The following is a 10,579-nucleotide window of genomic DNA, read 5'->3' on the forward strand; positions in this document are numbered from 1 at the left end:
CTCAGTCTTCCCCTATGCTGTGCTGTTCATCTTCCTCGTCAGAGGCTTGATGCTGGATGGAGCCATGGAGGGAATCGCCTACATGTTCTACCCTAAAGTAAGCACTATAATAACTATAATAATAATATATTTCATTGATGTTGCGCTTTTAATTACAAGTAGAGTCTCAAAGATGCTTAAAAACAAGAATTAAAAAACAAGAATTTCTATTCACTTCCTGAATTGACAGAATATAAATAGAATAGAATTTAGTCTTATGCTGTCACTCACTCTCTCTCTCTCTCTTGTCTCTCTCTCTTCTCTCTCTCTCTCTTGCTCTCTCTCTCTCTCTCTCTCTCTCTCTCTTTGTCTCTCTCTCTCTTTTGTCTCTCTCTCTCTCTTTTGTCTCTCTCTCTCTCTCTCTGTCTCTCTTTGTCTCTCTCTCTCTCTCTTTGTCTCTCTCTCTCTCTCTTCTTGTCTCTCTCTCTCTCTCTCTCTTTGTCTCTCTCTCTCTCTCTCTCTCTCTCTCTCTCTTTTGTCTCTCTCTCTCTCTCTCTCTTTGTCTCTCTCTCTCTCTCTCTCTCTCTCTTGTCTCTCTCTCTCTTTTGTCTCTCTCTCTCTCTTTTGTCTCTCTCTCTCTCTCTCTCTCTCTTTTGTCTCTCTCTCTCTCTCTCTTGTCTCTCTCTCTCTCTCTTGTCTCTCTCTCTTTTTCTCTCTCTGTCTCTCTGTCTCAGATAGAAATTTGGGCTAAGGTGCAGGTGTGGCAGGCAGCCACAGGTGTTCTTGCCCTGGGCCTGGGCTCTGACTCTGTGATTGCCTACTCTTCCTACAACCCCATCCACAACAGCTGTCACCGTGACGCGCTCATGGTCTCTTGCATCAACTTCATGACCTCAGTGCTCGCATCACTGGTGGTGTTCGTAGTGCTGGGCTTCAGGCAAGAACATTGTCCTGAACTGCATCACCCAGTAAGTAGGTCAAGTCAGGGGAGATTGTGTGTGGTGGTGGTGGAGGTGGTGAGTGTGGTGAGGTGGTGGTGGTGGTGGTGGTGGTGGTGGTGGTGGTGTGGTGGTGTGGTGGTGGTGGTGAGGTGGTGGTGGTGGTGGTGGTGGTGGTGAGTGAGTGGTGGTGAGTGAGTGAGAGAAATGTAATTTTGTTATTTGGATGAACTATCCCTTTATAAAGCATGTCAATATTATGGTATATCCAAGACATGTCTATATGTACCTCTTAGAAAGAAGGTGCTATCTAGAACCTTAAAGGGTTAGTCAACTGTCCACATAGGAGAACCATTTGAAGAACTATTGTTGGTTGCAGGTAGAACCCTTTTGGTTCCAGTTTCTACATGGAACCAAAAGGGTTCTACCTGGGACAAAAAAAGGGTTCTACCTGGAACCAAAATGGTTCTCCTGGGTCCATCTGACTAACCTTTTGAACCTTTTTTTCTAAGAGTGTAAGCATACCTTCCAAATAAAGTATTAGCGATGTACCTGAAGGGAATTGAGATATTGAGAGCTTGGAATTATCATGTTCTATCTGCAATTTTGCCTAAATTGAGTTCTGGACATGTTCTTGTTCTGTTCAATGTTCTCTACCTATAGTACTCTAAATACCCCAATTCATGTTGATAAGTGAATAGGATATGAGATAGAAATTGCTCACACCATTCAAAACAATAGGGTTGGTAACTAAAGCCAATTATCTCAGAATCAACTTTTTACAGAAGGAACCTTATAATTCTAAGCTTGGACTCCGTCACCTCCCACCCTTCAGAAATCTGGGCCTGTTAAACGACATGGCCACACATGGAAGCAACCATCACTGGTGGCCGTGGTTCAACATGTCTGATCCTGCCTCCGTCACCATACCTGACTACAGAGAGAATGGTACCATCACTCGGCTCCCAGGTGGGGACAAACATCACCGACTGTGACCTGGATGAGGAGATGAGCAAGGTGAGGGTTAGATTAGGTTTTAGGGGCTTGTGGTTCAAATCCTATTTTCAGAAATAATGGAGAAAGGAGTCCTTTGTAATGTAGGCAGAAAGTTATTTATAAGGAACTGTCTTTTTACGGCTCTAACTGTCTTTACCTGGCTTTAACTGTCTTTACCTGGCTCTAACTGTCTTTACCTGGCTCTAACTGGCTCTAACTGTCTTTACCTGGCTCTAACTGTCTTTACCTGGCTCTAACTGTCTTTACCTGGCTCTAACTGTCTTTACCTGGCTCTAACTGTCTTTACCTGGCTCTAACTGTTTCCCTACCTTGTATTCCCTCTCTTTCTTCACCCCTTACAACCTCCTGTTAACACCTTGCCCTCCCTCCCATGTTCTCTCCCTCCCTCCCGTGTTCTCTCCCTCCCTCCCGTGTTCTCTCCCTCCCTCCTGTGTTCTCTCCCTACCTCCCGTGTTTTCTCCCTCCCTCGTTCTCTCGCTCCCTCACGTGTTTCTCTCCCTCCCTCCCGTGTTTCTCTCCCTACCTCCCGTGTTCTCTCTCCCTACCTCCCAGTGTTCTCTCCCTTCCTCCCGTGTTCTCTCCCTACCTCCCGTGTTCTCTCCCTACCTCCCGTGTTCTCTCCCCTACCTCCGTGTTCTCTCCCTACCTCCCGTGTTCTCTCCTCCCTCCTGTGTTCTCTCCCTCCCTCCCGTGTTCTCTCTCCCTCCTGTGTTCTCTCCCCTACCTCCCGTGTTCTCTCCCACCTCCCGTGTTCTCTCCCTACCTCCCGTGTTCTCTCCTACCTCCCGTGTTCTCCCTACCTCCCGTGTTCTCTCCCCTACCTCCGTGTTCTCTCCTCCCTCCCGTGTTCTCTCCCTACCTCCCGTGTTCTCTCCCTCCCTCGTTCTCTCCCTCTCTCCCGTGTTCTCTCCCTACCTCCCTCGTTCTCTCCCTCCCTCCCGTGTTCTCTCCCTACCTCCCGTGTTCTCTCCCTCCTTCGTTCTCTCCTTCGTTCCCTCCCTCGTTCCCACGTTCTCTCCCTCACTCATTCTCTCCTCCCTCCCATGTTCTCCATCCCCTCCCTTCCTCCCTCCCTCGTTCTCTCCTTTCTCTATTACATTTTTTACCCCCTCTCTAACCCATTTCTAACCCATATCTAACCTATCTCTAACCCATTTCTAACCCATTTCTAACCCATTTCTAACCCATATCTAACCTATCTCTAACCCCTCTAACCCATATCTAACCCCTCTCTAACCCATATCCTACCCTCTCTAACCCATATCTAACCCCTCTCTAACCCATGTATAACTAATTCTCTAATCCATATCTAACCCCCTCTCTAACCCATATGTCGCTCAAACCCTCTTAATTTCAATACGTTGTTGAGAAAGGCAGGGTTACATAAAATAGAATCAGTTTACAAATATCATCCACATAGAATACAGGTTACAAATATCATCATAATCCACATAGAATACAGGTTACAAATATCATCATATTCCACATAGAATACAGGTTACAAATTCATCATAAATATACAGTTTACAAATATCAACATATTCCACATAGAATACAGGTTACAAATATCATCATATTCCACATAGAATACAGGTTACAAATATCAACATAATCCACATAGAATACAGGTTACAAATATCAACATAATCCACATAGAATACAGGTTACAAATATCAACATATTCCACATAGAATACAGGTTACAAATATCAACATATTCCACATAGAATACAGGTTACAAATATCAACATAATCCACATAGAATACAGGTTACAAATATCAACATACTCCACATAGAATACAGGTTACAAATATCAACATATTCCACATAGAATACAAGTTACAAATATCAACATACTCCACGTAAATGAAAGTGTTTGTCCCTCTTGTCCCTCTCTCTCTAACCCCCAGGGTGTGGAAGGGACGGGCCTGGCGTTCATTGCCTTCACAGAGGCCATGGCCCAGTTCCCTGCCAGCCCCTTCTGGTCCACGCTCTTCTTCCTCATGCTGCTCAACCTGGGCATGAGCACCATGTTCGGCACCATGCAGGGGATCCTCACCCCCCTCATGGACAACTTCAGCCTGCTGGGACGCCACCGGACCATGCTCACAGGTAATACAGACATGTTCACACACACCATTGACCCAAAACACAAATGCACCCACGTACACACACGTGCGCACACACACTCAACTAAATGTTTCAAAGACAGACAAAGAGCACAACTACAAACTAAAACACCAAAAAATATAACAAGTTTTAGTTTGTAGTTGTGTTCTTTGTCTGTCTTAGTCTGTGTCACTAAATATCTGTGTTCTTTGTCTGTCTTAGTCTGTGTCACTAAATATCTGTGTTCTTTGTCTGTCTTAGTCTGTGTCACTAAATATCTGTGTTCTTTGTCTGTCTTAGTCTGTGTCACTAAATATCTGTGCTCTTTGTCTGTCTTAGTCTGTGTCACTAAATATCTGTGCTCTTTGTCTGTCTTAGTCTGTGTCACTAAATATCTGTGCTCTTTGTCTGTCTTAGTCTGTGTCACTAAAATAGTCTGTGTCACTAAATATCTCTTTGTCTGTCTTAGTCTGTGTCACTAAATATCTGTGTTCTTTGTCTGTCTTAGTCTGTGTCACTAAATATCTGTGTTCTTTGTCATTATGGTTCAGTGTGTCACTAAATATCTGTGTTCTTTGTCTGTCTTAGTCTGTGTCACTAAATATCTGTGCTCTTTGTCTGTCTTAGTCTGTGTCACTAAATATCTGTGTTCTTTGTCTGTCTGTCACTAAATATCTGTGTTCTTTGTCTGTCTTAGTCTGTGTCACTAAATATCTGTGTTCTTTGTCTGTCTTAGTCTGTGTCACTAAATATCTGTGCTCTTTGTCTGTCTTAGTCTGTGTCACTAAATATCTGTGTTCTTTGTCTGTCTTAGTCTGTGTCACTAAATATCTGTGCTCTTTGTCTGTCTTAGTCTGTGTCACTAAATATCTGTGCTCTTTGTCTGTCTTAGTCTGTGTCACTAAATATCTGTGCTCTTTGTCTGTCTTAGTCTGTGTCACTAAATATCTGTGTTCTTTGTCTGTCTTAGTCTGTGTCACTAAATATCTGTGTTCTTTGTCTGTCTTAGTCTGTGTCACTAAATATCTGTGTTCTTTGTCTGTCTTAGTCTGTGTCACTAAATATCTGTGTTCTTTGTCATTATGGTTCAGTGTGTCACTAAATATCTGTGTTCTTTGTCTGTCTTAGTCTGTGTCACTAAATATCTGTGTTCTTTGTCTGTCTTAGTCTGTGTCACTAAATATCTGTGTTCTTTGTCTGTCTTAGTCTGTGTCACTAAATATCTGTGTTCTTTGTCTGTCTTAGTCTGTGTCACTAAATATCTGTGTTCTTTGTCTGTCTTAGTCTGTGTCACTAAATATCTGTGTTCTTTGTCTGTCTTAGTGTGTCAGTCTGTGTCACTAAATATCTGTGTTCTTTTGTCTGTCTTAGTCTGTGTCACTAAATATCTGTGTTCTTTGTCTGTCTTAGTCTGTGTTACTAAATATCTGTGTTCTTTGTCTGTCTTAGTCTGTGTCACTAAATATCTGTGTTCTTTGTCTGTCTTAGTCTGTGTCACTAAATATCTGTGTTCTTTGTCTGTCTTAGTCTGTGTCACTAAATATCTGTGTTCTTTGTCTGTCTTAGTCTGTGTCACTAAATATCTGTGTTCTTTGTCTGTCTTAGTCTGTGTCACTAAATATCTGTGTTCTTTGTCTGTCTTAGTCTGTGTCACTAAATATCTGTGTTCTTTGTCTGTCTTAGTCTGTGTCACTAAATATCTGTGTTCTTTGTCTGTCTTAGTCTGTGTCACTAAATATCTGTGTTCTTTGTCTGTCTTAGTCTGTGTCACTAAATATCTGTGTTCTTGTCTGTCTTAGTCTGTGTCACTAAATATCTGTGTTCTTTGTCTGTTTAGTCTGTGTCACAAATATCTGTGTTCTTTGTCTGTCTTAGTCTGTGTCACTTACCTGTGTTTTGTCTGTCTTAGTCTGTGTCACTAAATATCTGTGTTCTTTGTCTGTCTTAGGTCACTAAATAGCTGTGTTCTTGTCTGTCTTAGTCTGTGTCATAAATATCTGTGTTCTTTGATGTCTTAGTCTGTGTCACTAAATATCTGTGCTCTTTGTCTGTCTTAGTTTGTTACTAAATATCTGTCTTATTCGTCTGTGTCACTAAATATCTGTGTTCTTTTCTTTAGTCTGTGTCACTAAATATCTGTGTTCTTTGTTCTTAGTCTGTGTCACTAAATATCTGTGTTCTTTGTCTGTCTTAGTCTGTGTCTAAATATCTGTGTTCTTTGTCTGTCTTAGTCTTAAATATCTGTGTTCTTTGTCTGTCTTAGTCTGTGTCACTAAATATCTGTGTTCTTTGTCTGTCTTAGTCTGTGTCACTAAATATCTGTGCTCTTTGTCTGTCTTAGTCTGGTCACTAAATATCTGTGTTCTTTGTCTTGTTATCTTGTCATGGTTCAGTGTGTAAATATCTGTACTCTTTGTCTGTCTTAGTCTGTGTTACTAAATATCTGTGTTCTTTGTGTTCTTTGTCACTAAATATCTGTGTTCTTTGTCTGTCTTAGTCTGTGTCACTAAATATCTGTGTTCTTTTTGTCATTATGTGTGAGTCAAATAGCTGTGTTCTTTGTCTGTTTATCATAAATATCTGGTTTCGTCTTTGAGTCAGTAAATAGCTGTGTTCTTTGTCATTATGGTAGTGTGTCACTAAATAGCTGTGTTCTTTGTTTATGGTTCAGTGTGTCACTTATGGTTCAGTGTGTTCTTTGTCTTTCTTATGGTTCAGTAGGTCACTAAATAGGTCACTAAATAGCTGTGTTCTTATCTTTGTCAGTAGGTACTAAATAGCTGTGTTCTTTATAGTGGTTCAGTGTCACTAAATATGGTTCAGCTGTGTTCTTTGTCATTATGGTTGTTACTAAATAGCTGTGTTCAGTAGGTCACTTGTTCTTGTCATTATGAGCGTGTTTAAATAGCTGTGTTCTTGGTTAGTCAGTTTTTTGGGTCATTATGGTTCAGTAGGTCACTAAATAGCTGTGTTCTTTGTCATTATGGTTCAGTAGGTCACTAAATAGCTGTGTTCTTTGTCATTATGGTTCAGTAGGTCACTAAATAGCTGTGCTTTGTCATTATGGTTCAGTAGGTCACTAAATAGCTGTGTTCTTGTCTTTGTCACTAAATAGTCTCTTATCATTATGGTTGTAGGTCACTAAATAGCTTTATCATTATGGTTCAGTAGGTCACTAAATAGCTGTGTTCTTTATCATTATGGTTCAGTAGGTCACTAAATAGCTGTGTTCTTTATCATTATGGTTCAGTAGGTCACTAAATAGCTGGTTCTTTATCATTATGATTCAGTTCACTAAATAGTGTGTAGGTCACTAAATAGCTGTGTTCTTTTCTTTGTTCAGTAGGTCACTAAATAGCTGTGTTCTTATCATTATGGTTCAGTTCACTAAATAGTTCATCATTATGGTTCAGTAGGTCACTAAATAGCTGTGTTCTTTGTCTTTGTTCAGTAGGTCACTAAATAGCTGTGTTCTTTGTCATTATGGTTCAGTAGGTCACTAAATAGCTGTGTTCTTTATCATTATGGTTCAGTAGGTCACTAAATAGCTGTGTTCTTTGTCATTATGGTTCAGTAGGTCACTAAATAGCTGTGTTCTTTGCTGTGTTCTTTGTCATTATGGTTCAGTAGGTCACTAAATAGCTGTGTTCTTTGTCATTATGGTTCAGTAGGTCACTAAATAGCTGTGTTCTTTGTCATTATGATTCAGTGTGTTACTAAATAGCTGTGTTCTTTGTCATTATGGTTCAGTGTGCAGCTGTGCTCTGGGCTTTGTGATCGGACTTTTGTTTACCCAGCGCTCGGGGAACTACTTTGTGACAATGTTCGATGACTACTCTGCTACCCTACCCCTGATCATCGTGGTGGTCTTTGAGACATTCGCTGTGGCCTGGGTGTACGGAGCTGACCGGTAAGATGTCCAAACAGGTTTACCAATGCCAATGTAATAGTATAATACCAGTGTAATAGCATAATACCAGTGTAATAGTATAATACCAGTGAAATAGTATAATACCAGTGAAATAGTATAATACCAGTGAAATAGTATAATACCAGTGTAAGTCGCTCTGGATAAGAGCGTCTGCTAAATGACTTAAATGTAAATGTAAATGTAATAGTGTAATAGTATAATACCAGTGTAATAGTATAATACCAGTGTAATAGTATAATACCAGTGTAATAGTATAATACCAGTGTAATAGTATAATACCAGTGTAATAGTATAATACCAGTGTAATAGCATAATACCAATGTAATAGTATAATACCAGTGATGTACAGTACTCCTTTCTTTGGACTTATTCATGTTTTCTTTTCTACGTCACATTGCGATGTCCCTCCGTAATACGGTACGATCCTGTGTCCCTCCGTAATACGGTACGATCCTGTGTCCCTCCGTAATACGGTACGATCCTGTGTCCCTCCGTAATACGGTACGATCCTGTGTCCCTCCGTAATACGGTACTATCCTGTGTCCCTCCGTAATACGGTACTATCCTGTGTCCCTCCGTAATACGGTACGATCCTGTGTCCCTCCCGGTACGACCAGGTCCCTCCGTACACGGGTACGATCCTGTGTCCCCTCCGTAATACGGTACTATCCTGTGTCCTCCTCCATCCTGTGTCCCTCCGTACACGGTACGATCCTGTGTCCTCCAGTCCAGTCCCTCCGCGGTCGATCCTGTGTCCCTCCGTAATACGGCACGATCCTGTGTCCCTCCATACGGTACGATCCAGGTCCCTCCGTAATAATGTATGATCCTGTGTCCCTCCGTAATACGGTGCGATCCTGTGTCCTCCGTAATACGGTATGATCCTGTGTCCTCCGTACTCCGATCCTGTGTCCCTCCACGGGTACGATCCTGTGTCCTCCGTCATACGGGTAATGATCCTAGTCCCTCCGTATCACGCATCCTGTGTCCCTGTACGATCCCAGTCCTCCGGTACTACGATCCTGTGTCCCTCCATAATGGCACGATCCCAGGTCCCTCCGTACGGCGATCCTGTGTCCCTCGGTATGATCCTGTGTCCCTCCGACGGTACGATCCTGTGTCCCTATCCGTGGTCCCTCCTCGTGATAATACGGCACACCGTGTCCTCCGCTCACGGTCCTGTGTCCCTCCGTGTAATACGGTACGATCCTGTGTCCCTCCTCGTACGGTACGATCCTGTGTCCCCTCCAAGCATGTCCCTCCGTAGTACGATCCTGTGTCCCTCCGTAATACGGTGCGATCCTGTGTCCCTCCTCCATGTCCCTCCGTACGGTACGATCCTCTGTCCCTCATGTCACGGGCACGCATCCTGTGTCCCTCCGTAATACGGTACTATCCTTTCCCCTCCATAATACGGTATGATCAGGTCCCTCCGTACGGTGCGATCCTGTGTCCCTCCGTAATACGGTACGATCCTGCCTACTTTCTGGATCATGTCCCATAGAGTTTTTGAATTGGGCTTCAAGAATATAAAATCAAATTCATCTAAACGCAGCCATTTTAAGATATACACTGAGTTTACAAAACCACCTGCTCTATCTATATGATAGACTGAGCAGGTGAATCCAGGTGAAAGCTATAATCCCTTATTGATGTCACTTGATAAATCCACTTCAATCAGTGTAGATGAAGAGGAGGAGACAGGTTAAAGAAGGATGTTTAAGCCTTGAGACAATTGAGACCTGAATTGTGAATGTGTTCCATTCAGAGGGTGAACGTGTTCCATTCAGAGGGTGAACGTGTTCCATTCAGAGAGTAGAGCGTGTTCCATTCAGAGGGTAGACGTGTTCCATTCAGAGAATTGAAACGTGTTTCCATTCAGAGAAATTGAGCGTGTTCAGGCAGAGGAGTGAATGTGTTCCATTCAGAGGGTGAACGTGTTCCATTCAGAGGGTGAACGTGTTCCATTCAGAGGGTGAACGTGTTCCATTCAGAGGGTGAACGTGTTCCATTCAGAGGGTGAACGTGTTCCATTCAGAGGGTGAACGTGTTCCATTCAGAGGGTGAACGTGTTCCATTCAGAGGGTGAACGTGTTCCATTCAGAGGGTGAACGTGTTCCATTCAGAGGGTGAATGGACAAGGCAACATATTTACTGTAAATGCCTTTGAACTCAAACACCGGTTTGAGTGTGTCAAGAACTGAAACCCGCTGGGTTTTTCACGCTCAACAGTTTCCCAGATGTATAAAGAATGGTCCACCACCCAAAGGACATGCAGCCAATTTGACACAACTGTAGGAAGCATTGGAGTCAACATTGGCCAGCATTCCTATGGAACGCATTTGACACTGAGGGAAAAGGGGGACAACTCAATAGGAAAGTTTTCCTAATGTTTTGTATACTTAGTGTATGTCAAATGATATTTATATTCGTGGTTTAATTTACTTCTAACTGTTGCCTTTCATGAAGGTTTTCAACTGTGTTTTCTTTTTTGTAATTGAAAACCTTCATGGGTGGCACTGGGTAGAAGTAAATTAACCCACGATACAAATATTATATACATTTTAACTGACCGTGTTTTGATGAATTTGAAAATATAATCTTG

The 10,579-nt window shown here is 42.3% G+C and overlaps 1 protein-coding gene across 1 annotated transcript; it reads left to right on the forward strand.

Moving 5' to 3' along the window:
* Positions 1-1,862: 1,862 nt before the first annotated feature.
* On the forward strand, positions 1,863-9,789 carry LOC135566370 (sodium-dependent neutral amino acid transporter B(0)AT2-like). The gene is made up of 4 exons (XM_065014104.1): positions 1,863-1,934; positions 3,845-4,046; positions 7,794-7,953; positions 9,743-9,789. Exons 1-4 carry the CDS (start codon positions 1,863-1,865, stop codon positions 9,747-9,749), a joined length of 441 nt encoding a protein of 146 aa, XP_064870176.1. The 3' UTR covers positions 9,750-9,789.
* Positions 9,790-10,579: the final 790 nt, after the last annotated feature.

This window comes from Oncorhynchus nerka, unplaced genomic scaffold (genome assembly GCF_034236695.1).
Source record: "Oncorhynchus nerka isolate Pitt River unplaced genomic scaffold, Oner_Uvic_2.0 unplaced_scaffold_5451, whole genome shotgun sequence".
NCBI lineage: Eukaryota > Metazoa > Chordata > Actinopteri > Salmoniformes > Salmonidae > Oncorhynchus > Oncorhynchus nerka.

Bases quoted from the DNA above. Each gene is read 5' to 3' on its own strand.
- LOC135566370 (XM_065014104.1), top strand. From the start codon at position 1,863: ATGGTACCATCACTCGGCTCCCAGGTGGGGACAAACATCACCGACTGT. The intron at 1,935-3,844 runs GTGAGGGTTAGA...TCTAACCCCCAG, and splicing joins TGGATGAGGAGATGAGCAAG to GGTGTGGAAGGGACGGGCCT. The intron at 4,047-7,793 runs GTAATACAGACA...ATTATGGTTCAG, and splicing joins CCACCGGACCATGCTCACAG to TGTGCAGCTGTGCTCTGGGC.